This window comes from Lutra lutra, chromosome 7 (assembly GCF_902655055.1).
Source record: "Lutra lutra chromosome 7, mLutLut1.2, whole genome shotgun sequence".
NCBI classification, from domain to species: domain Eukaryota; kingdom Metazoa; phylum Chordata; class Mammalia; order Carnivora; family Mustelidae; genus Lutra; species Lutra lutra.
The window spans coordinates 49,652,198-49,675,508 of NC_062284.1; the positions used below are offsets into that span (position 1 = coordinate 49,652,198).

The following is a 23,311-nucleotide window of genomic DNA, read 5'->3' on the forward strand; positions in this document are numbered from 1 at the left end:
AAAACAGAAGTCAAGCCTAAAAACAAAGAGACAAAGAAGGTCATTATGTAATGATACAACAGTCAATACATCAGGAAGATATAACAATAGTAAACATATATGCATCCAACATTGGATCACTAAAATTTATTAAGCAAATACAGATCTAAAGGGAGAAACAGACAACAATACAGTAACAGTAGGGGACTTCAGTACCCCACTCTGAGCAATGAGTAACTCATCCAGGCAGAAAGTCAACAAACTAAACTGAACTATAGAACAAAAGAACTTAACAGACCTATTCGAGCATTCTATCGAACAGAGGCAGAATACCCATACTTCTTCAGTGCACATGAAATATTTTCCAGGACAGATGACATGATAAGGCACAAAACAAATTGTAGCAAATTTATGAAGACTGAAACCACATCAACTACCTTTTCGGACCATAATGGTATGAAACTAGGAATCAACAAGAGGGAGACCAGAAAATTTACAAATATGTGGAAACTACACAACATACTTTTGAACAGCAAATGTGTCAAAGAAGAAATCAAAAGGGAAATAAAAATTTACCTTGAAACAAATGAAAATGGAAACACAGCATATCAAATTTTACAGGATGTAGTAAAAGCAGTTCTGAAAGTTTATAGCAATAAACATGTTAAGGAATTAGAAAAATTACAAAGAACCTTCCCCCCGCAAAGAATAGAAAAACAAGCCCAAAATTAGCAAAAGGAAGGAAATTATAAAGATCAGAGTGGAAATAAGTGAAATAGGACCAGAAAAATGGAAAGGATCAATAAAACTAAAGGCTGGTCCTTTGAAATGGTAAACAAAATCTTTAGCCAGACTAAGGAAAAAAGAAAGACTCAATTAAGAAATGAAAAAGGACACATTACAATTGATACTACAGAAATACATAGGACCATAAGAGAATACTACAAACAATTGTATGTCAACAAATTAGACAACCTAGAAGAAATGAATAAATAGAAACACACAATCCATCAAGCTGAGTCAGCAAGAAATGTAATATCTGAAAGGATAAATAATAAAGGGATTGAATCAGTAATCAAAACCTGCCCAACACAGAAAACCCCTGGACCAGATGGCTTCAGAGGCAAATTCTACCAAACCTTCAAAGAAGAATTAACAACAGTCTTCTCAAACTCTTGCAAAAAATTGAGGAGGTAAGGATAGTTCCAAACTCATTCTATAAGGCCAGATACCAAAGAGAGATGAGGAACCACAAAAAAAACAGATCAGTATCCCTGATTAATATAAATGCAGAAATCCTCAACAAAATATTAGCAAACTGAATTCAAGAACACATAAAAAGAATTAAACACCATGACCAAGTGGGATTTATCTCTGGGAAGCAAGGATGGTTCAATATATGCCAATCAATAAATGTAATATATCACATTAATATAATGAAAGATAAAAATCACATGATTAACTTAGTAGACACAAAAAAGCAACTGACAAAATACAACATACTTTCATGGTAAAAACCCTTGCTAAATGGGATATAAATGGAACATAAAAAGGCCATATACAACAAACTCACAAGTAACATCATACCCAGTGGAGGAAAAAAAAAAAAAAATGAAAGCTTTTCCTCTATGATCAGGAATAAGACTAGCATTTCTACTCTCAGCACTCTTATGCAACACAGTACTCCAAGTCCTTGCCTGATCAATTAGGCAAGACAAAGAACTAAAATCCATCCAAATTGAGAAGAATGAAATAAAACTGTCACTATTTTTAGATGATAGGATTCTGTACACTGAAAATCCCAAGGCTCTACCAAGAAACTGATGGAGCCAACCAATGATTTCGATAAAGTTCCAGGATACAAAACCAACATACTTACATTGCATTTCTATACACTAGGTGTGAAACATGTGAAAAAGAAACAAACTTTTCCTGAGGGGATTCTAGTGACCCTGGGGAGAATGCATTACAGGGCACCACAGGACCTCTTCTATACAAGGCCACTATTTTCAAGACCAGGAGATACAGTGACCTACCTAATACATAAAAACAGACAAAATGAGGAGACAAAGGAATATGCCCCAAATCAAAGAATGAGACAAAATCACAGTAAAAGAGCTAAATGAAACAGAGATAATATGCTTGATAAAAAATTTAAAGTAATGGTCATAAAGATGCTCACTGGACCTGAGAAAAGGCATCATCAAGTATGACATTTCACATATAGAGTGCCAGAAGAGGAGAGAGAGAGGGCAGAATATCATTTGAAGAAATAAGAGTTGAGAATTTCCCCACTCTGGAGAAGGAAACAAACATCCGAGTCCAGGAAGCTAAGAGAGCCCCTAACAAGGTGAACCCAAGGAGGTCCAGACCAAAACACGAAAGAATTAAAATGCCAAAAAGTAATGATAAAGACACAAATTTAAAAGCAGCAAACCAAAACAAAACAAGATACAAGGGAAAAACCCATAAAGCTATCAGCTGATTTTTCAACAGAAACCAAGCAGGCCAGAAGAACGTGGCATGATATATTCAAAGGTCTAAAAGGGAAAAACTTAAACCAGAGTAATTTACCCAGCAAGGTTATAACTCAGAAATGAAGGATAAGGTTTCCCAGACAAACAAAAGTTAAACTGGCCTTGTAAGAAATGTTAAAGGGGTTTCGTTAATTGGGGGGAGGGGGGCATAACTAGAAGAAAATAATGAAAGGCAAAACTTTCAGATTAAAAACAAACCTACGGGGGCACCTGGGTGGCTCAGTGGGTTAAAGCTTCTGCCTTTGGCTCAGGTCATGATCCTGGAGTCCTGGGATCGAGCCCCGCATCGGGCTCTCTGCTTAGCAGGGAGCCTGCTTCCTCCTCTCTCTCTCTCTCTGCCTGCCTCTCTGCCTACTTCTGATCTCTGTCTGTCAAATAAATAAATATTAAAACAAACAAACAAACAAACCTACGGGGCACCTGGGTGGCTCAGTCATTAAGCCTCTGGCTCAGGTCATGATCCCAGGGTCCTCAGATTGAGCCCCGCATCGGGCTCCCTGCTCAGAGGGAATCCTGCTTCTCCCTTTCCCACTCTCACTGCTTGTGTTCCCTCTCTCACTGTGTCTCTCTTTGTCAAATACATAAATAAAATCTTTAACAAACTACTTTTATTGAATTTTTACTTTTAATCACTTATAAAGCCAATATGGAAGTTAAAACACAATTATTTCTACAAAATTAAGCAAAGCATACACAAAAGGATGTAAAATATGACATCATATACATGAAACATGGAGAGAGGAGTAAAAATTTAGAGGTTTTAGAATGTGTTCAAACTTAACAGACCATCACCTTAATACAAACTGCTATATACATAAGATGTTGTACATGAACCCAATGGTAATCACAAATCAAAAACCTGTAACAGACAGGTGCCCTGTGTGGCTCAAGTCAGTTAAACAATTGCCTTCAGCTCAGGTCATGGTCCTAGGATCGAGCCCCGGGTCCGGCTCCCTACACAGTGGGGAGGTCTGCTTCTCCCTCTCCCTCTGTTGCTCCCCCAAGCTTGTGCTTTCTCACTTGTGCTCTCCCTCTCAAATAAATAAAATCTTAAAACAAAACAAAGTAAAACAAAACCTGTAACAGATACACAAAAACAAAGAGAAAAGATTCCAAGCATAACACCAAACAAAATCACCAGATCATAAGGGAAAAGAGGAAGAGAAGTAGAAAAAAGCAGAGAAAAGCCACAAAACAGCCAGAGAACAATTAACAAAATGGCAGTAGGCACATAACTATCAACAATTATTTTAAATGTAAATGAACGAAATGCTCTAATTAAAACACACAGGGTGACTCAGTGGGCTAAAAAAAACAAGACCCATTTACGTGCTGCTTACAAGAGGCTCACTTCAGATAAAAGACATACAGACTGAAAGTGAAAGGATGGAAAAGCATATACCTTGCAAATGAAAGCAAAAAGGAAAAAAAAAGCCATGGTCATATAAGACAAAACAAATTTCACTATTATTATTTTTCAAGAGCATGCACATGTGTGGGGGGAGGGGCAGAGGGAGAGGGAACCTCAAGCAGACTCCACGCAGAGCCCAACATGGGGCACGTTCATGAACCTGAGATCACAACCTGAGCCGAATCCAAGTCTGACACTCAACTGACTGCACCACCCAGGCGCCCCTAAACAAAACAGGTTTTAACACAATGTAGCAAAGGACAAAGAAGAACACTACAAAATGATAAAGGGATCAATCCTACAAGAAGGTACGACAACTGTAAGTATCTATGCACCCAACATGGAAAACCTAAACACATAAAAGCAAATATTAATAGACATAAGGGGAGAAATTAACAGTAGTACGGTAATAATAGGGGATTTTACACCCTACATACATCAATGGCTAGATCATCCAGACAGAAAATCTGTAAGGAAACAGCAGCTTTAAACAACAAATTACTAGGAATAAACTTAACCAAAGAGGTGAACAAGATGTCCTCTGAAAACTATAAAAACACTGATGAAAGAAACTGATAATGACACAAACGAGAAGATACACCATGCTCATAAATTAGAAGAATTAGTATTGTTAAAATGTCCATACTACCCAAAGCAATATACAGATTCAATGTAATCCCTATCAAAATACCAATAGCATTTTTCACAGAACTGAAATGAGTAATCCTAAAATTTGTATGAAATCACAAAAGACCTCAAATAGCCAAAGCAACCTTGAGAAAGAAGAACAAAGCCGGAGGTACCACAGTTTCACATTTTAAGATCTACTACAAAGCTATGGTAATCAGGGCGCCTGGGTGGCTCAGTGGGTTAAGCCGCTGCCTTTGGCTCAGGTCATGATCTCAGGGTCCTGGGATCGAGTCCCGCATCGGGCTCTCTGCTCAGCGGGGAGCCTGCTTCCCTCTCTCTCTCTCTCTCTGCCTGCCTCTCTGTCTACTTGTGATCTCTCTCTGTCAAATAAATAAATAAAATCTTTAAAAAAAAAAAAAAAAAAAAAAGCTATGGTAATCAAAACAGTACAGTACTGGCATAAAAGCAGACACATAGATCAGTGGAACACGACAGGGAGCCCAGAAATAAATCCACACTCACATGGTCAATCTATAACAAAGGAGACGAGAATATGCAATGAGAAAAAGATAGTTTTTCAATAAATGGTATTGGGAAAACTGAACAGCTACATGTAAAAAAATGAAACTGGACAACTTCCTTACACCATACACAAAAATAAACTGAGAATGGATTAAAGATCTAAATGAGAGACTTGAAACCATAAAAATCTAAAAGAAAACATAGGCCATAATCTCAGAATTTGTCCTTAGCAACATATATATGGATCTGTCTCCTCAAGCAAGGGAAACAAAAACAAAAGTAAACTACTGGGACCACATTAAAATAAAAAGCTTTTGAGGTGCCTGGGTGGCTCAATCATTAAGCACCTGCCTTCCACTCAGGTCATGATCCCTGGGTCCTGGGATTGAGCCCCACATAGGGCTCCCTGCTCAGCAGGAAGCCTGCTTCTCCCACTCCCTCTGCTGCTCCCCCTGTTTGTGTACATGTTCTCTGTCAAATGAAATCTTAAAATAAAATAAAATAAAAAGCTTTTGCACAGTGAAGGAAACCATCAACAAAACAAAAAAGACAACCTAGTGAATGGAAGAAGATATTTACAAATGATATATCCAATAAGGGGTTAATATCCAAAATATGTAAAGAACTCATAAAGCTCAACGCCAAAAAAAAATCCAAATAATCTGATTTAAAGATGAGCAGAGGACCTGAGTAGACATTTTTCCAGAGAACACATACAGATGGCCAACAGACACATGAAAAGATGCTTGACATCACTCATCAGAGAAATTCAAATCAAAACCAAAATGATGTATCAACTTACACCTATCAGAATGCCTAGTATCAAAAAGACAAGAAATAACAAGTTTTGGTGAGGATATGGGGAAAACAGAACTCTCATGCATTGCTGGTGAGAATAAAAACTGGTGCACCCTCTGTGGAAAACAGTATGGAGGTCCCTAAAAATTAAAAATAGGACTACCATATGATAAGGTAATTCCACTACTGGATAGCCACCCCCCCCCCCCACAAAATGAACACTAATTTGAAAAGACATATTCCCTCCTATGTTCACTGCAACATCGTGTACAATAGCCAAGATATGGAAGTCACCCAAGTGTCCATCAGTGGATGAATAAAGTAGAGGCATACATACACACACACACACACACCACACAACACACACCGGAAATGTTACTTGGCTATAAAAAAGAATGAGATCTTGCCATTTGCAACAACCTGGATGGACTGAGTGGATAATACTAAGTGAAATAAGTTAGAGAAAGACAAATAGTATATGATTTCACTTATACGTAGAACCTAAAAAACAAAACAGACTCAAGTACAGAAAACAAACTGGTGGTTGCTAGAAGGGAGATGGGTGGAGGGATGGGCACAATAAAGGGGACTGGAGGTACAAACTTCCAGTTGTGAAATAAATAAGTCACAGAGATGAAAAGTACAGCGTAGAAAATACAGTCAGTGATGTCGTAATAATGTCACTGTAGTGACAGCAACTACACTTATCGCGGTGAGCAATGAGTAATGTGCAGAACTGTGGAATCAATCTGCTGTACACTTGAAATTCACAAAACATTGTATGTCAATTATGTTTCAATGAAAGGATTGTCAAGTCTAAGAAAAAGATAATAATGGTCATACCCACACAAAAAAGAAGGGCTTTCCCAGTCACAGCAGCATCAAAAACAAAATACTAAGGAATAAATTTAATGTAGGAGGTAAAAGTTGTTTTTTTTTTTTTTAATTTATTTGACAGAGAGAGATCACAAGTAGGCAGAGAGGCAGGCTCCCTGCTGAGCAGAGAGCCTGATGCGGGGCTCCATCCCAAGACCCTGAGATCATGACCTGAGCTGAAGGCAGAGGCTTAACCCATTGAGCCACCCAGGCGCCCTGTTTTGTTTTTTTTTTTAAGATTTTATTGATTTATTGGAGAGAGAGAGAGAGAGCACAAGTGGGAGGGTGGGGAGCTGGGCAGAGGGACAAGCAGACTCCCCACTAAGCAGGGAGCCCGCATGGGGCTCGATCCCAGGACCCTGAGATCATGACCTGAGCTGAAGACAGATGCCCAACTGACTGAGCCACCCAGGCACCCCAGCGGTGAAAGTTTTGTACAACAAAAACTATAAGATTGCTGAAATAAATAGAAAAAGACACAAATGGAAAGACAGCCTGTGTTCAAGGATTCAAAGAATTATTATTGTCAAAATGTGTAATCTACTCAAAGCAATCTACAGAGTCAACACAATCCCCATCAAATACTAATGGCATTCTTCGCAGAAATAGAAAATAAACTGTAAAGTCTATACGTAACCACAAAGGGCTCCGAAGAGCTAGAGCAATCCTGAGGAAAAAGAACAAAACTATAGGTATTGCACTTCCTGCTTCAAACTATACCACAAAGCTACAGTATTAAAAACAGTAAGGTGTTGGCACAAAAACAGACACACTGACAAACAGAACAGAACAGAGAGCTCAACATTAACCTCTGCTTATACATTAAACTAATATTCAACAAGGGGGCCAACAGCACCAAAGGGGGAAAAGACAGACTTCAACAAATTATGTTGAGAAAACTGGATGAACACATGTAGAACACTGAAACTAGACACCTTACACCACTCACAAACATTCACATGAAAATGGATTACAGACTTGAACATAAGGACTCATACTATAAGACTTCTAGAAGAAAACATAGGGAAGAAACTCCCTGAGACTGGTTTTGGCAATGATTTTTGGACATGACATCAAACAACAAAAGTAAAAATCAACAGAAGGGATTACATCAAACTTAAAAGCTTTTGTACAAAAGAATTAACAAAAGTGAAAGGCAACCTACAAAACGGAAGACTTTTTGCAAACCATAGGTCAGATAAGCGGTTAATATCCAAAATATAAGAAGAATTCATACAACACAATAAGAAAGAAGCAATCCGATTTAAAAATGGGGAGAAAAACAGACATTTTTCCAAAGAGGACATCCAGAAGGCCACCAGGAACATGAAAAGATGTTCAAAATCACGTATCATCAGGAAAATGCAAATGAAACTACAGGTGTTAGAACGCCTATCATCAAGAAGACAAGAGTAACAAGTGTTGGCAATGAATGTGGAGAGAAGGAAACCCTCGTGCCCTGTTGCTGGGAATGTAAATTGGCACAGCCACTGTGGAAAACAGTGTACGCAGGTTCCTCAAAAAATTAATATTACAACTATAATGTGATTCCACTTCTGGATATTTACTTGAAGAAAGTCAAAACACTATCTTGAAAAGATGTCTGCACTCCCATGTTCACTGCAGCACTATTTACAATAGCTGAGATACAGAAACAACTGAAGTGCCTGTCAGTACATGAAAGGATAAAAAAATGTGGCGCATGTGCACGTACACACAGGAGTATTATTCAGCCATGAGAAAGGTGGACGTTCTGCCATTTGTCCCAACATGGAGAGACCCTGAACACATGATACTAAGTGAGGTGAGCCCGACAGAGAAAGACAAGTACTATATGACATCACTTACGTGTGGAAATTTTAAAAAGGCCAACTTGTAAAAACAGAATAATGGATGCGGGGTGGGGAGACAAGGTAGATGTTTTTAAGGGTACAAACTTTTTTTTTTTAAGATTTTATTTATTTGACAGAGAGATCACAGGGAGGCAGAGAGGCAGGCAGAGAGAGAAGGGGGCAGCAGGCTCCCCACTGAGCAGTGAGCCCGATGTGGGGCTCGATCCCAGGACCCTGAGACCATGCCCTGAGCCAAAGGCAGAGGCTTAGCCCACTGAGCCACCCAGGTGCCCCTAAGGGTACAAACTTAAAACAAATAATAAGTCCTAGAGATCTAATGCACAGTTCACGGACTATAGACGTTAATACTGTATTACAAACATCAAACTTACTAAGACTAGAACTTAATTATTATAAGTACTATAAAGAAAGGATAATTATGTAATGTGAGAGATGCTAATTAACTATTACAGTGGTAATCATATTATGATATACAAATGTATCAAATCCCATACTATAAGGTGTTGTACACTGCAAGTTTATAAAATATTAAGTCAAACACATTTTTTTTTTAAGATTTTATTTATTTATTTCACAGAGAGAGTGATCACAAGTAGGCAGAGAGGCAGGCAGAGAGAGAGAGGGGGAAGCAGTCTCCCTGCTGATCAGAGAGCCCGATGCGGGGCTCAATCCCAGGACCCTGAGATCATGACCTGAGCTGAAGGCAGAGGCTTAACCCACTGAGCCATCCAGGTGCCCCAAGTCAAACACATTTCAATAGGAAAAAATGAAAAGTAGAATTTTTGCAATTGTGAAAAAAAAAAAGCGGAAAATATAAAGTAATTTTTAAAAAAGATTTTATTTATTTATTTGACAGAGAAAGAGCAAAAGAGGTAACACAAGCAGGGGGAATGGGAGGGGGAGAAGCAGGCTTCCCGCTGAGGGACTCGATCCCAGGACTCTGGATTCATGACCTGGGCCGAAGGCAGATACTTAACCACCGAGCCACCCAGGTGCCCCAATATAAAGTAATTTGACATTAAATTGATAATGTCTTTTTTGTGTAACAACTATTATATCTATGTATTAAGTATGCTCTTCTAGACATTTAATCAAAAAACATGCTTTGGGAAACAACATAAATTAGAAAACGGACTACTGGGTGCCTGGGTGGCTCAGTGGGTTAAGCCGCTGCCTTCAGCTCAGGTCATGATCTCAGGGTCCTGGGATTGAGTCCCACGTCAGGCTCTCTGCTCAGCGGGGAGCCTGCTTCCCTCTCTCTCTCTGCCTGCCTCTCTGTCTGCTTGTGATCTCTCTCTCTCAAATAAATAAATAAAATCTTAAAAAAAAAAAAAGAAAGAAAACGGACTACTGAAAAATATGGTGAAACAGGCATTCTTACCTGGGTAAACACACATTTTTCTCTGATTAAATTAGGGTTTCTTTGGAGGCTGATTTTTTTTTTTTTTAACTAAATGGTAATCTGTTATATTAATAGTGAAGGTGTGATACTAGTCCACAAAATCCACTTGTCACTAATAGTATAGTAGTAAGCAATGTCACAGTTTTGTTTCTAAAATGCTCCAGACCAAAGTTTAATCCTAGGTCAGTAGATGTTACTGGATTTAACCTCTCCATTTCTTATTTTTAACATTTTAAATAGCATATTGCTTAGTCTGTTGAAAATACACCTTAACAGAATGATTGTACTATGACAGGGGAATGAGGGTAGTAGAATTTGTCCAAAGTATGATGTTGAATCCACTGAGTCCATGAACCACACATAAAGGGAAATGAATGGGCAACTGATGTTTTGCTTAAAGAGTTCTAAACATTCATGAACAATAGCTGTGGTTAACTGGGTGCTCGGTGTCTGACACCCTGTCCAGGTGTTAGCTATAATTTACAGGTGAAGAAACAGATCGAGAGGATTAATGACTTGCTCAAGGACCCCCAAAATCACAAGTGGTACAGCTGATATTTAAGCCCAAGTCTGAGCCTGACATCTAAACTTTTAACCACTTTGCTAATGACTGTGTCTCATTTTTACAGTTTAAGTAAAAATTTCTTAGCCCTAGTTACTTTTAGTTGATAATTTGATTTATTTTTAAGTAAGCTTTATGCCCACTGTGCGGCTTAAACTCAGGACCCCAAGATCAAATGTCATGTTCTATGGACTAAGCTGGCCCGGTGCCCCTTACTTGCTAATTTTTGATGTTCTGCAAAACAGGACAGCTATGTCTTTCTTATTGGTTTGTGGGACTTTATATAGCTTTTGGGTACTTTGGACCTCCTATCTTCTCCCAATCTGACTTTTTTTTTTCCGCTTTGGTTATAGTGTTTCTAAAATAAACTTAATTTTTAGAATTATTTTAGCTTTACCAAAAAATTATGAGGATAGAGAGTTCCCTCATATTCAGAGACAGTTTCCCCATTATTAACATATCAATACGCTACAATTAATAAACCAATATTAATATATTGTTATTAACTAGGGTCCATGTTTTATTTGGAATTCCTGAGTTTTGAACTAATGTCTTTTGTCCTTCCCAGGATCCCATCTAGGAAACCATATCACATTTAGTCATTGTGTTTTCTTAGACTCCTGGCTGTCACAGTTTTTCAGACGTTGTTCATGGGGTTTTTTGCTTATAGTTTTCAATTTTAATATAATCAAACCTAGGAATCTTTTTATGTTTTGTGCCTTAAGAAATTTTTCAAATACTCTTAATAATAGTAAATTCCTGTATTCCTCTAAAATTTTAGTTTTCCTTTTCACATTATGTATGATGAGGATGGAGTTAAAAACATTCTTTCCACATTTCCATACGGATAGAAAATTAAGTGTCCCAGTAGTTTTGTTTTTTTTTTGAAAAGGTACTCTTCCCCCAACCACTACACTTCCCCATTTATAAAGTCATACCTCTGACTTACTAAGCTCCCATATGTATGACAGTGGGTTTCTAGGTTCTCTGTTCTATTGCTCTGTATATCTACTTGCATGTCAATAACACAGCTTTAATTCATTCAGCATGTATTTAGTTGAGTGCCCTCTACGTGCCAGGCACTGTTTTAAGCACAATCAATGTGGCAAACCAAAGTATATGCCCTCCATGGAACTGACATTTAAGGTAAACCTCTATTATTACTTTAAAACATTGCCTTCAGGGCACCTGGATGGCTCAGCTGGTTTAGCATCTGCCTTCTGCTGGGGTCATGATCCCAGGGTTCTGGGATCAAGCCCAGTGCTCAGCTGGGGAGGCCTGCCTCTCCCTCTCCCTCTGTCTGCCACTCCCCCTGCTTGAGGTCTCTGTCAAATAAATAAATAAAATCTTTTAAAAATTAAATAAATAAAACACTGCCTTCATTTTTACTGGTCCTTGATCCTTCCATGAAAATTTTAAGGACAACTGGTCAAAGTTCATCAAAAACCTTAATGGAATATTGATCGAAATGACAATTTGAAGAGAATTACCCACTTTAAGATCTTTTCATCTGCGAATATAGTATATCACTCTATTTAGGTTGCTTCTGATGTTGTTCCTTAAAATTTTATAATTTTAAAAATAATAATCATGCATAAACTGTTAGATTTACTCCTAGAAACTATATGATTTTTGTTGTTATTGTATGAAGTGTAATTTTTAATAGTACATTTTATAACTGACTTTTGCTGAACACAGAAATGCTGCTGGCTTTTGTGTATTAATCTTGAATCTAGGTTGATTTCTTTGCTTATGGATTCTCTTGGAACTTCTGGGTAAATAAATAATCATATTATTTATGAATAGTGGAGTTTACAACTTTCCAATTTAATACCTTTTTTCTTGTCTTATGGAGATGGCTAAACTGTAAAACTGTAATTGAAGTAATTGTAATTGAAGTAGAAGCAGAGAAAGGACACATCTTTGTCCCTGATTTTAAAGAGTAGGTTTTAAAGTTTCACCATTAAGAATGATGTTTGCTGTAGATTTTTAGTAGATATCTTATCAGGATATGAAAGTTATCTTTTCTTCCAATTTTGTAAGAGTCTATGTTAATAGTTACTTAATTTTATCAAGTCTGTTTCTCTGAATCTATAAGAATTTCATCGAGATTTTCCTCTTTGTTAATGGATTACTTTTAATAGATGTTACATTGAACTATCCTTAGTCATGGTACACCATATTTTTATATACAGTACTGCATTCAGTTCATTAATCTTCTAGTTTCTCCAGTTTTACTGATATAATTGACATTCACATTCTAGATTTTTGTGTTTACATTTATAAGTGAGAAGAACTTATAATTTGCCTCTCCTATACCCTAAATTTCAAGTTTTGCTATTATAGTTATAAAACAATTTGGGGAACAAAACACTGATTTAAAAAGGTTTCTTCTTAGTATAGGTTAAGACAGGCAATATTTTGTTTTGTGTTGATGTATCATATTTGCCAGGTCAGTTTTTTGTTTTGTTTTGAAGTACACTGGGGGCAGGAAAGGCGAATGACTATGTTTTAGACTGATTCATTTTGGCTTTGGAAATGTTCAAATTTTTCAATAGCTTTACCTTTTTCCACACAATTACCAAAATTCCACTATGACTGTTTCTAGATTTGGAGGAAATCTCAAAACAAGTTTTATTTTTAGAAAGCTTGATAGTTTTTGAAAATTGTTTAAAAGTTTGGGATACTAAGGGGTGCCTGGGTGGCGTGGGCAATTAAGCATCTGACTCTTGGTTTCAGCTCAGGTCATGATCTTAGGATCCTGGGATGGAGACCTGTGTCAGGCTCCCCGCTCACTGGGGAGTCTGCTTGTCTCTCTCTATCTCTGAAACAAATCTTACACAAACACACACACACACACACACACACACAGATCAGTGGCACAGACATAAACCCATTCATATATGGTCAATTAATTTATAAGAATCAAGAATATATAATCAGGAAAGGGCAGTCTCCTCAATGAATGGTGTTGGGAAAATTGGACAGCAACACACAAAAGAATGAAAATGGACCACTATCTTACACCATACACAAAAATTAACTCAAAATGGAATAAAGACTTGAATGTAAGACCTGGATCATAAAACTCCTAGAAGAAAACAAAGGTGATAAGCTCCCTGACAGTGGTCTTGGCAAAGATTTTTGGATCTGACTCCGAAAATAAAGGCAACAAAGACAAAAGTAAACAAGTGGGACCACATCAAACTGAAAACTTGTGCACAGCAAAGGAAATCATCAACAAAATGAAAAGGCAACCTACTGAATGGGAGAAATTTTTTGTAAATCATCTATCTGAAAAGGGGTTAATATCCAAAATGAATAAAGAACTCCTACAACTCAGTATCAACAAAAATTCCATTAAAAATGAGCAAAAGATGGGGCGCCTGGGTGGCTCAGTGGGTTAAAAATGAGCAAAAGATCTGAATAGACATTTTTCCAAAGACATACAGATGGCCAGCAGACACATGAAAAAGATGTTCAATATTACCAACCATCAGGGAAATCAAATTAAGAGCACAGGGAGATACTGCCTCACACCTGTTAGAATAGCTGTCATCAAGAAGACAAGAATAACATGTGGTGGCAAGGATGTGAAGAAAAGAAACATCTGTGTACTGTTGCTGGGAATATAAACTGATGCAAACGCTGTGGAAAACAGTACAGAGGTCCCCCCAAATTAAAAACAGAACTACCATATGATCAAGCCATTCCACTCGCAGATATTTATCAGAAGACAACAAAAACACTAATTTGAAAAGATATATTCATTTCCATGTTCACTGCAGCATTATTTACAATGGCCAAGACATACGGTTGTTTCCGTAAACAACCGAAGTGTCCATCAATGACTGAATGGATGAAGAAAATGTGACACATGCACACACACAGGAATATTATTCAGGTGTAAAAAAGTGTAACACCTTGCTATTTGAGACAACATGGATGGACCTTGAGGGCATTATACTAAGCAAAACAAATCAGAGAAAGACAAATACGGTATGATCTCACTTACATGTGGAATCCAAACAACAAACAAAAATAAATAAACCAAACTCATAGATGCGGAGAACAGAGGGAGGGGTGGAAGAGTGAAGGGAGTCAAAAGTTACAAACCTGCAGTTATAAGTCACTGAATGTAATGTACAACATGGTGACTGTAGTTAATGATACTGTGTTTCATATTTAAACGTTGCTGAGAGTAGAACTTTAAAATGGTTGAAGTAGGTTTTGAGATACACACAAATATCGAATCATTATGCAATACACCAGAAATAAAAATGTCATGTCAATTATACCTCAAAAAACAAACAAACAAACAAAAACGCCCAACTCTCAATATGAATCCAATACCAATTTTTATTAAGGTTCAAAACATACAGGGGCACCTGGGTGGCTCAGTGGGTTAAGCCTCTGCCTTCAGCTCAGGTCATGATCTCAGGGTACTAGGATCCCGCCCAGCATCGGGCTCTCTGCTCAGCGGGGACCCTGCTTCCCCCTCCCTTGCCTCTCTGCCTGTGATCTCAGTCAAATAAATAAATAAAATCTTTAAAAAAAAAAAAAAAGATACAAAATGGCAATGCAGCACCTAGACAGCAGTTGCTTCACGAAGTCTTGAACATCTTAAGTGCGGTTTCAAAACACATCCATCCAAACACGGAGTGCCTTAGCTAACAAAAACTGAAACTGATTGGAAAGTTCCCCTCCATTCCCAATAGATCTTTTATACTTATAATAACAGTGCTTACCTCTTCTGCTGCGTGAGGATTAAATGAATCCTTGCAGAGTGTGACTCAGTGCCTGGGACACAGTAGGCGCTCCAATGGTACTGTTATCGCCGCGCTGCAAGCTTCTCATTTCCTCCTCCACCGCTTAATTTACCCGAGACGCTTCGCTAAGCACCAGAAACCTCCAAGCTGAAATTTCGCTCCTGCGCTCCAGGTGGGCACAGCGCGGGGAGGCTGACGACGTCATTAAATGTCCAAATAGTGTCACACGGGCTACAGTAGGTGGAGGTGAAATCCATTTACTTTGATATCTTCTTCCTAAAAATATTCTTACTGTTCACGAGCCCTGAGTTTTAGCTGAACTCAAGAAACTTGCAATCTCAAGAGCCACCAACTTTTTGAACTCCCTAACGAACGAGTCGCGCTTTATGCGCAGGCGCAACAGTGGTCGGGGCGGGCGGTTCTCGCTCCGCCTCTTCCGCCAGGCCCGGGCACCGATTGGTCCGCGTGATCCGTATAAGAGGCTGCACGCAGGCCCGAAAGGTCCTTTCCTCAGCTGCCGCTAAGGTGCTCGGTCCTTCCGAGGAAGCTAAGGCCGTGTTGGGGTGAGGCCCTCACTTCATCCGGCGACTAGCACCGCGCCCGGCAGCGTCCGCTCAGCACTCGCCAGCACCATGGCCTCGGTCTCGGAGCTCGCCTGCATTTACTCGGCCCTTATCTTGCACGACGATGAGGTGACGGTCACGGTGAGTGCGGGCCCAGGCCGGCGGCGGGGTCAGCCTGCTGGCGGCTGTTTTTCTCCCCTTGCCGGGCCTCCCTGCCAGGCCTCTCCGGGCGGAGGCGGGGTAAAGGGGGCCAGCGGCGGGGCCCAGGTGCAGCGCGCCCGGCGGCCTCGGCCACGTGCTCCAGCTTCCGGGGAGTCTGGAGTACACTAGGGCTGCGCGCTGCGGCTTTGGATTTTACTTCAGCGAAACTTCCGCGGCGTGTGGACATCCTAACAGCACCTGGGACACTCCCTGTTTGGTGGCCTTGAATTCCTGTGCTGCTCTTAGTAGGCCCTATTGGGGAGAGGGCGTTAGCTTGCTCCACCTCCCGCCCTGACTCGTAATTTAAAATAGCGGCGTGACTTGGGCAAGTCGCCGCCTGCGAAATGGCAGCGAGGGGCCCAGTGCATTTCGTTTGCTCGTGGTAATCGTAAGAGCGTAAGAAAGGTTCGTTTTAAGTAAACATACATGAGGGGCGCCTGGGTGGCTCAGGGGGTTAAAGCCTCTGCTTTTGGCTCAGGTCATGATCCCAGAGTCCTGGGAGCGAGCCCCACGTCCGGTTCTCTGTTCAGCAAGGAGCCTGCTTTCTCCTCTCTCTCTCTCTGCCTCTCTACTTGTGATCTCTGTCAAATAAATAAATATTTAAAAAAAAATAAATAGGCATACGTGAAATACAGGTAGAATCTGTAAAGTGATTAAACATGGTTTTGGAGACACGTTTTGAGTGACTTTCAGTTGTGTGTTTTGAAGACGTTTACAAAAACTGCGCTTTGGTTTGCTGTTTTTTAGGAGGATAAGATCAATGCCCTCATTAAAGCAGCGGGTGTGAATGTTGAACCCTTCTGGCCCGGCTTGTTTGCAAAGGTAAGGTGATGGCAGCAGAGTGATGTGGAGAAGCAAATTTGGGGACATTACTGATTTATTAAGTCAGGTATTCGTGTAACACTAAGAAGGCTGGAAAGTGCCATATTCCACTGGATCTTTTTTAAGTGATATTTTCTCCTGTCTTGTCTTTTTCTTCTTGATTTCTCTTTTCTTATGATCTGAAGCCATGACATTCATAAATGTATATATGGTATATACACGTGCACATCAAATGACTCCTTAAAATGGTCACCCAGGGGATAATATCGCCCATGCTATTTCAGGCAGATTATTTCTGCAGGATAGTCTGGTTTCATGAAAATTGATTGTAGTGACCTCTCGTTGGCCATTTACTATTTTGGGGGATATAAAAAGACTAACGAAGACAAGATTCCTACCCAGGGAACTTGGCACACACTATCTGTCTTATGTTACTTAATCTCTGGCAAGAGGCTATTAGCTTCATCTCTTCAGGTTGTGTCCAAAGAATTATTGAAAACACCGTGCCTTTAATAAAGGTACTCTTCTTTAATAAAGTCTGTGGACTTAGTCTGAAAAATTGAATTCACTGTTAAGAGGAGATCTGGAACCGTGGAAAGAATCCTGGTTCAAGTGTTTAAGGAAGCATGAGTTTTTTTCCAACAACTTATGCCAGCATTTTGGGGCCAGTTTTTTCACCTATAAAAGGAAGGAATTCAGTTAGTTATTCTGTCTTGCTACTTAAATAATGGCAATACAATTGTAAGATTTAAAACTTGAATAGTTTTTTTGTGTGACTAATTTTTAATATAGCTGTGTCGTCATAATCTAGTCTAAGTTGTAGGGAATCGAAGTAGCAGACAAAAAATCTAAGTCTGGCAGACTCCAGAGAAGGAAGAACAATATAGTGTTGGGAATTGGTTGTTGTCATTTCAAGGAGAGGGGGTACCTTTGGAGGTGTGTGTCGGGGAAGAGTGCTCTAACAAAAAGCCAGAACTGAGTGTAATCTGTGTATGCATGTGTGTTGCAGGCCCTGGCCAACGTCAACATTGGGAGCCTCATCTGCAATGTAGGAGCTGGTGGACCCGCCCCAGCAGCTGGTGCTGCACCAGCAGGAGGTCCTGCTCCTTCCACCACTGCTGCCCCAGGTAAACAATTTTTTTTTTTAATTGGAGGGAGGAGTGGAGATGAAGAGCAGTGTTGCCTGTAATACTTATATTTGCTAAGAGTAGATGATGTATAGAAACCTTAAAACCAGGGGCATGGTTGGAACCAAGGCTAGGGTATTTTTGACTCAGTAAGTTGAAGGGCCTGGAGCTCTTTGGAGTTTAAAATACTCAGCAGGTATGTGATTGACTGTTTCTGTTTTTTTAGCTGAGGAGAAGAAAGTGGAAGCAAAGAAAGAAGAATCTGAGGAGTCTGATGATGACATGGGCTTTGGTCTTTTTGACTAAACCACTTGTATAAGCTGCTCAATAAAAAGCTGAACTCTTAGTTGCTGTTGGTTGCCAGTTTGGGGATGTGCAATGTACAGACGATCTCCCTTCTGTAGCACTGGATGCCAGCCTTTTCTGGTACGACACCAGAGCTGGGTTTTCCCCCTGCCACCACCAACTCATGGTGAGAAGTAGTGCACCAGCCAGATGCTGTGCCAAGAATACCTAATATTGCATCTGGAACTGCATGGAGAGGTGGGAGAGGGATCAGAGCAGATGTCTTGTCGGAGTCACCTGTATGAGTTCATGACCACACGGTTTGTCTCCTTGACAGGAGTAAGAGTCCATGGTTCTGGTATAATCAAGGCCTCTTAAAAATCCCAAGTAAAATCCTGGCTACAAGTTTTTTGAGCTATGCCGAGTGGTCAGAGGTAGAATACTGCTATATCCCTAGGCTTGTAATTCAATACTGAAGGAGTGGTGAAAATTCAGGTTTGTTGAGGCACCTGGGTGGCTCCGTCAGTTAAGCTTCTGCCGTGGGCTCAGGTCATGATCTTGGGGTCCTGGGATTGAGCTCAGTGGGGAATCTGCTTCTCTTTACTGATTTCTTTCTCAAAAAAAAAGCCAGGAAATTCAGGTTCGAGTCCCCATTAACACAAAGGTTAAAACCAAAATTCAAATCTGTGTTTGACACTAACAAAGTAACCTTTGGAGGGGGGGGATGGCTGAGTACTGATGTGGAGACTGGTTCACTTCAAAATGCCAGGGGACCCTAAGATTTGGATTTATAAAACATGGTTACTTTGTCTTCAGAGCACCTATTAAGTGCCAGGCTCCCGAACATCTTGCCCTTTCCTCTCTATTATAATAGAGATCAAGAGTTGGTGAAAAGCAGGATGTCCTAGCCCCAACTGTCCACTGTCCAAAACCATTAGTGTTTAGAACCAGATAGGTAAGTGGCTGGTGTACCTTACACAATCCCGCAATTCTGCTTCTGTGTGTTACTACCCAAGAGAAACTGCATAAGGACATCAGGATGCATCTTTGGGAATGTTTAGGCAGTACTTAAAAACCTCGAGTCCATCAGCCAGAAAATAAAATCCTCAATGATGAACTGTGGATATACAGGAGTTCTTAAGGTTAGATTAAGAACAAGTCCTGGTAAATTGCATACAGCACACTACCCTCTTCCTAAAGCCCAAAAATAAAATGGATTAGGTAAGGTAAGGAATGGTCTTTTTTTTTTTTTTTTTAATTTTTTAAGATATTTATTTGACAGATCACAAGTAGGCAGAGAGGCAGGCAGAGAGAGGAAGGGAAGCAGGCTTCCCGCTGAGAAGAGAGCCCGATGTTGGGTTCAATCCCAGGACTCTGGGATCATGACCTGAGCTGAAGGCAGAGGCTTTAAACCACTGAGCCACCCAGGTGCCCCAGGGATGGTCATTTTTATGAAGACCTTAAAGAGGACGTGCAGTAAACAGTTGTACTTAGATGTTACTGTCAAAATTTTGTGCACGTGAAGAATGGGTCATAAAGTGTGGGGCACCTGGCTGGTTTGGTAGAGCATGGAACTCTGGTGTTGGGGTTGTGAGTTCAAGTCCCATGGGTGAAGAGCTTACCTCAAGATTGATCTACACACACTTCTAAGTGTGTTTCCTTATCATCAGCTAACAGTGCCATGCTGATCTCCAGCATGTCCGGTCATCCTGCATAACAAGTCCATGGTAAGACCCATGTTACAGGTGGGTCAGTGGGAGCTCAGAGGTTAACATGAGGTAAAGACTAGTAAACACTCTACGAAGCCTGCTCTTAGCATCTTTACCCATGTCCCCTGCTCCTTTCCCCCTCCTGCATCAGTTTACTCATCTATAATGATAGGGCCTGCCTCATGGGCTTCTGGAGACTTCCAAAATAATGAATTCCTTACATTCTGTGAGCACTTAAGTGTGAGGAGGGAATATGGACACTTCCCTTAGCCAAGGAAATACCTTGAATGGATTAAAGAGAACACTTAAGAAGATAAAACAGAATCTAGAACAGCTGTAAATTAAGTGGTAAATTGGGAAACAAATACCAAGTTCAGTTACCCAAACTATACAATGACAAATGTTTGCTATATCAAGACTCAAGTGTAAACATGGTCTCATTGGTGGGCCCAGCTTTTGAAAAGAAATGTACTAAATGTAGTAAACCTCTAAATAGAGCGAAGAACCTTTCCAAAGAATGATCTGATAAAGTAGGAGACCCACTTATATGTGCAGAAATGCCAACCTTTTATTCATTTGATACTGAGTTTAAAAGTCTGCCCAGTTCCACTGCCTTTTTAGTTCTCCTGACCCTTAATTTATTCTTTGCAAAATGGGAATAATACCTAATTTATATTGGGGAATGAACTTGCCAATCAATGCTCGCTGGTATGCAGATGCTATTTCCCTTCTGTGTAAGGTACAAAGAACACAGCTGGCATGCCTGATTCTCAGAATCCATGGGTCTAGCCTGCTTAAGCCTTATGCTCTTCAGACCCCTCCCTGCCAGTCCTACACAATCAGCCAGCAGCTTTGGTTTCTCATGACTGGTTTCATGCTACTGATTGTTCACCAAACATACTCTATACTTTGTTTAAAAAGTTCCATTGTTGGGATGCCTGGGTGGCTCAGTTGGTTGGGCAGCTGCCTTCGGCTCAGGTCATGATCCCAGCGTCCTGGGATCGAGTCCCACATCGGGCTCCTTGCTTGGCAGCGAGCCTGCTTCTCCCTCTGCCTCTGCCTGCCACTCTGTCTGCCTGTGCTCACTCTCGCTTCTCTCTCTATGACAAATAAATAAATAAAATCTTTAAAAAAGAAAAAAAAAAAAGTTCCATTGTTCTGTTCAACATTGATTCTGTTCAACTCTCTTCTGTGGCCACTGAAAGCATACCCAGGTCTATGGCTGCTCACTCCCCCTTTTATAATCTTGCATCAGCAAGGAGCCAGGATTAGATATAGGGGAGAATTTTAGGAACAGACTTGCTCACTGACAAACCATCTCAGAACAACATTTTTTTTTTTTTTAAATCCATATTGTCACTGAATGTATTGCACAATGGGATAAAAAAAAATCCAAAGCTCCTGTCAACTGTTTTACTCCTTTTCTTTTTCCTCTTTCTTCTAAAAATGATGAGGGAACCAAACAAATTCTAAAACCACCTTTTGGAAAAGAGAAACACTAAAATGAAAGAATTCAAAATATTTATGCAACAAAACAACTTGGTATATTGCTACAAATTCAAATAAAATTTATCAAACCCTTTCTCCCTATAATTTGAAGGAGCATATACAGTAAAATTCTGAGGGAACAAAGTGAAGGAGGTGCTTATGGGCTTGCGCGCATAGTGCTTTAGAGTTTAGAAATAACTTTCAATGGGTTTTCCCGTTCTGAACTTGATCATGTCAGGAGCAGTGAATTCACCCTGGTCACACACTGGACCGGTGCTCAGAGAATCTGAGTGCCTTACCAGGTTCACACAGCTAATGGCAGGCAAAGCGGGGTCTGCCATCTCCATTGTCTCCACTCATTCTACCACGACATGGCGTCCCTTCCCCACATGTGCTTTTGTAAGGTACCGTGATAAGCCTTTGATTTTTTTCCCGTCATGGTAGAAGCCTCTTCACCTTATCTTTGCAAACAAGCCTGGATAATCCAGCTAAAGGTAGAGACGAGCCAGTTTCAAGAGAGTGTTGGTATTTTTGGTTCTTCTGAAGCAGCCAAGAGAGACCCCTCAGAGTCAGATCGCAGACACCCCACAGCCTGCATCATGAAACCTGAGCTGAGTCAACAATCCTCCCAAACTGGGGTACCTGGGTGGCTCAGTGGGTTAAGCCTCTGCCTTCCACTCAGGTCATGATCTCAGGGTCCTGGGATCGAGTCCCACATCGGGCTCTCTGCTCAGCGGGGATCCTGCTCACCCGCACCCCGGCCACCTCTCCGCCTACTTGTGATCTCTCTCTTTGTGTCAAATAAATAAAATCTTTAAACAACAACAACAAAAAAACAGAAGGAACAATCCTCCCGAACACTTATAGCAGGTCAGGGGATCAGGGCCATCCTGTATTTTCTTTCACAGGATTGCTCAAGGAGTTATGGGCTTCCAAAGAACCCTCCAACTTCTACTCAGTTTAACTCACCAGAGCTACCTCCTCTGGCTTGTATACTTTGAGGGTTTTTAGGACATCCAATTACAATAGAAGAAAAATGCCCGTTCACCTTCCATATCTTTGCACTTGCTATTCTCCACTCTCACCAGGCCACTGACCACCTACCCCAGTTAATTCTAGTCCTCCAGGCCTTAGGAAGTCCAACCCAGGCTATATTATATCCTCTGCTGAAAGTTCCCTGTCTTACCACTTCTAGTAGATGCATAATTACGCGTTTGTGATAGTTCGGTCAGTATCTTCCTCCTCCATACAGTAAGCTTGGGGACTGGGCTGTCTGCGTTGCTCACCTGTATCCTCAGTACTTATCACAGTGTCTGGCTCATTGTTCAATATGCATTCATCACATTGTCCAACCCTCTCCTTTTACACACGAGGAATTCGGGGCCCAGAGGAGAGGAGGACCTTGCTCAGCAGCAGGGAATGGGACAGCAGAACTGGAACCCAAGTCTCTGGACCAGCGAATGCTCTTATCATCGTAGCAGCCCATAAAGGGGCACAAAACCAGGGCTGCCCCCCACGGCAAGCTTCCTCCCTTCCTCCCTCCTTTCCTTCCTTACACACTCAGTACACACCTTCCAGGTTGCCAAGTACAGGTGTGCGCGGCCAGGCCCTCAGGTGGGAACCCGCGGGACCCGGCTCCATGAACGGAAGGCAAGGGTGTCGGAGATTTCCCCAGGTGAGGCCCGAGCCAGGCTTCAGTGCTGAACAGGGAATTCTCAGCCGGTGTGGCAACAGAAGCAAAGGTGTGGCGCCCCGGAGCCCCGCAAACTGCCTTCCG

At 40.7% G+C, this 23,311-nt stretch overlaps 1 protein-coding gene across 1 annotated transcript; it reads left to right on the plus strand.

Moving 5' to 3' along the window:
• The first annotated feature begins 15,842 nt into the window (after positions 1-15,842).
• Positions 15,843-18,398, plus strand: LOC125104115 (60S acidic ribosomal protein P1). The gene is made up of 4 exons (XM_047736424.1): positions 15,843-16,043; positions 16,851-16,925; positions 17,935-18,052; positions 18,279-18,398. The coding sequence occupies exons 1-4, from the start codon at positions 15,972-15,974 to the stop codon at positions 18,356-18,358; spliced, it is 345 nt and encodes a 114-aa protein (XP_047592380.1). The 5' UTR covers positions 15,843-15,971; the 3' UTR covers positions 18,359-18,398.
• The last annotated feature ends 4,913 nt before the right edge of the window (positions 18,399-23,311 follow it).

Coding starts and splice junctions, on each gene's coding strand:
- LOC125104115 (XM_047736424.1), top strand. CDS start 15,972: ATGGCCTCGGTCTCGGAGCTCGCCTGCATTTACTCGGCCCTTATCTTG. Junction 16,926..17,934: donor GGCCCGGCTTGTTTGCAAAG/GTAAGGTGATGG, acceptor TGTGTGTTGCAG/GCCCTGGCCAACGTCAACAT. Junction 18,053..18,278: donor TTCCACCACTGCTGCCCCAG/GTAAACAATTTT, acceptor CTGTTTTTTTAG/CTGAGGAGAAGAAAGTGGAA.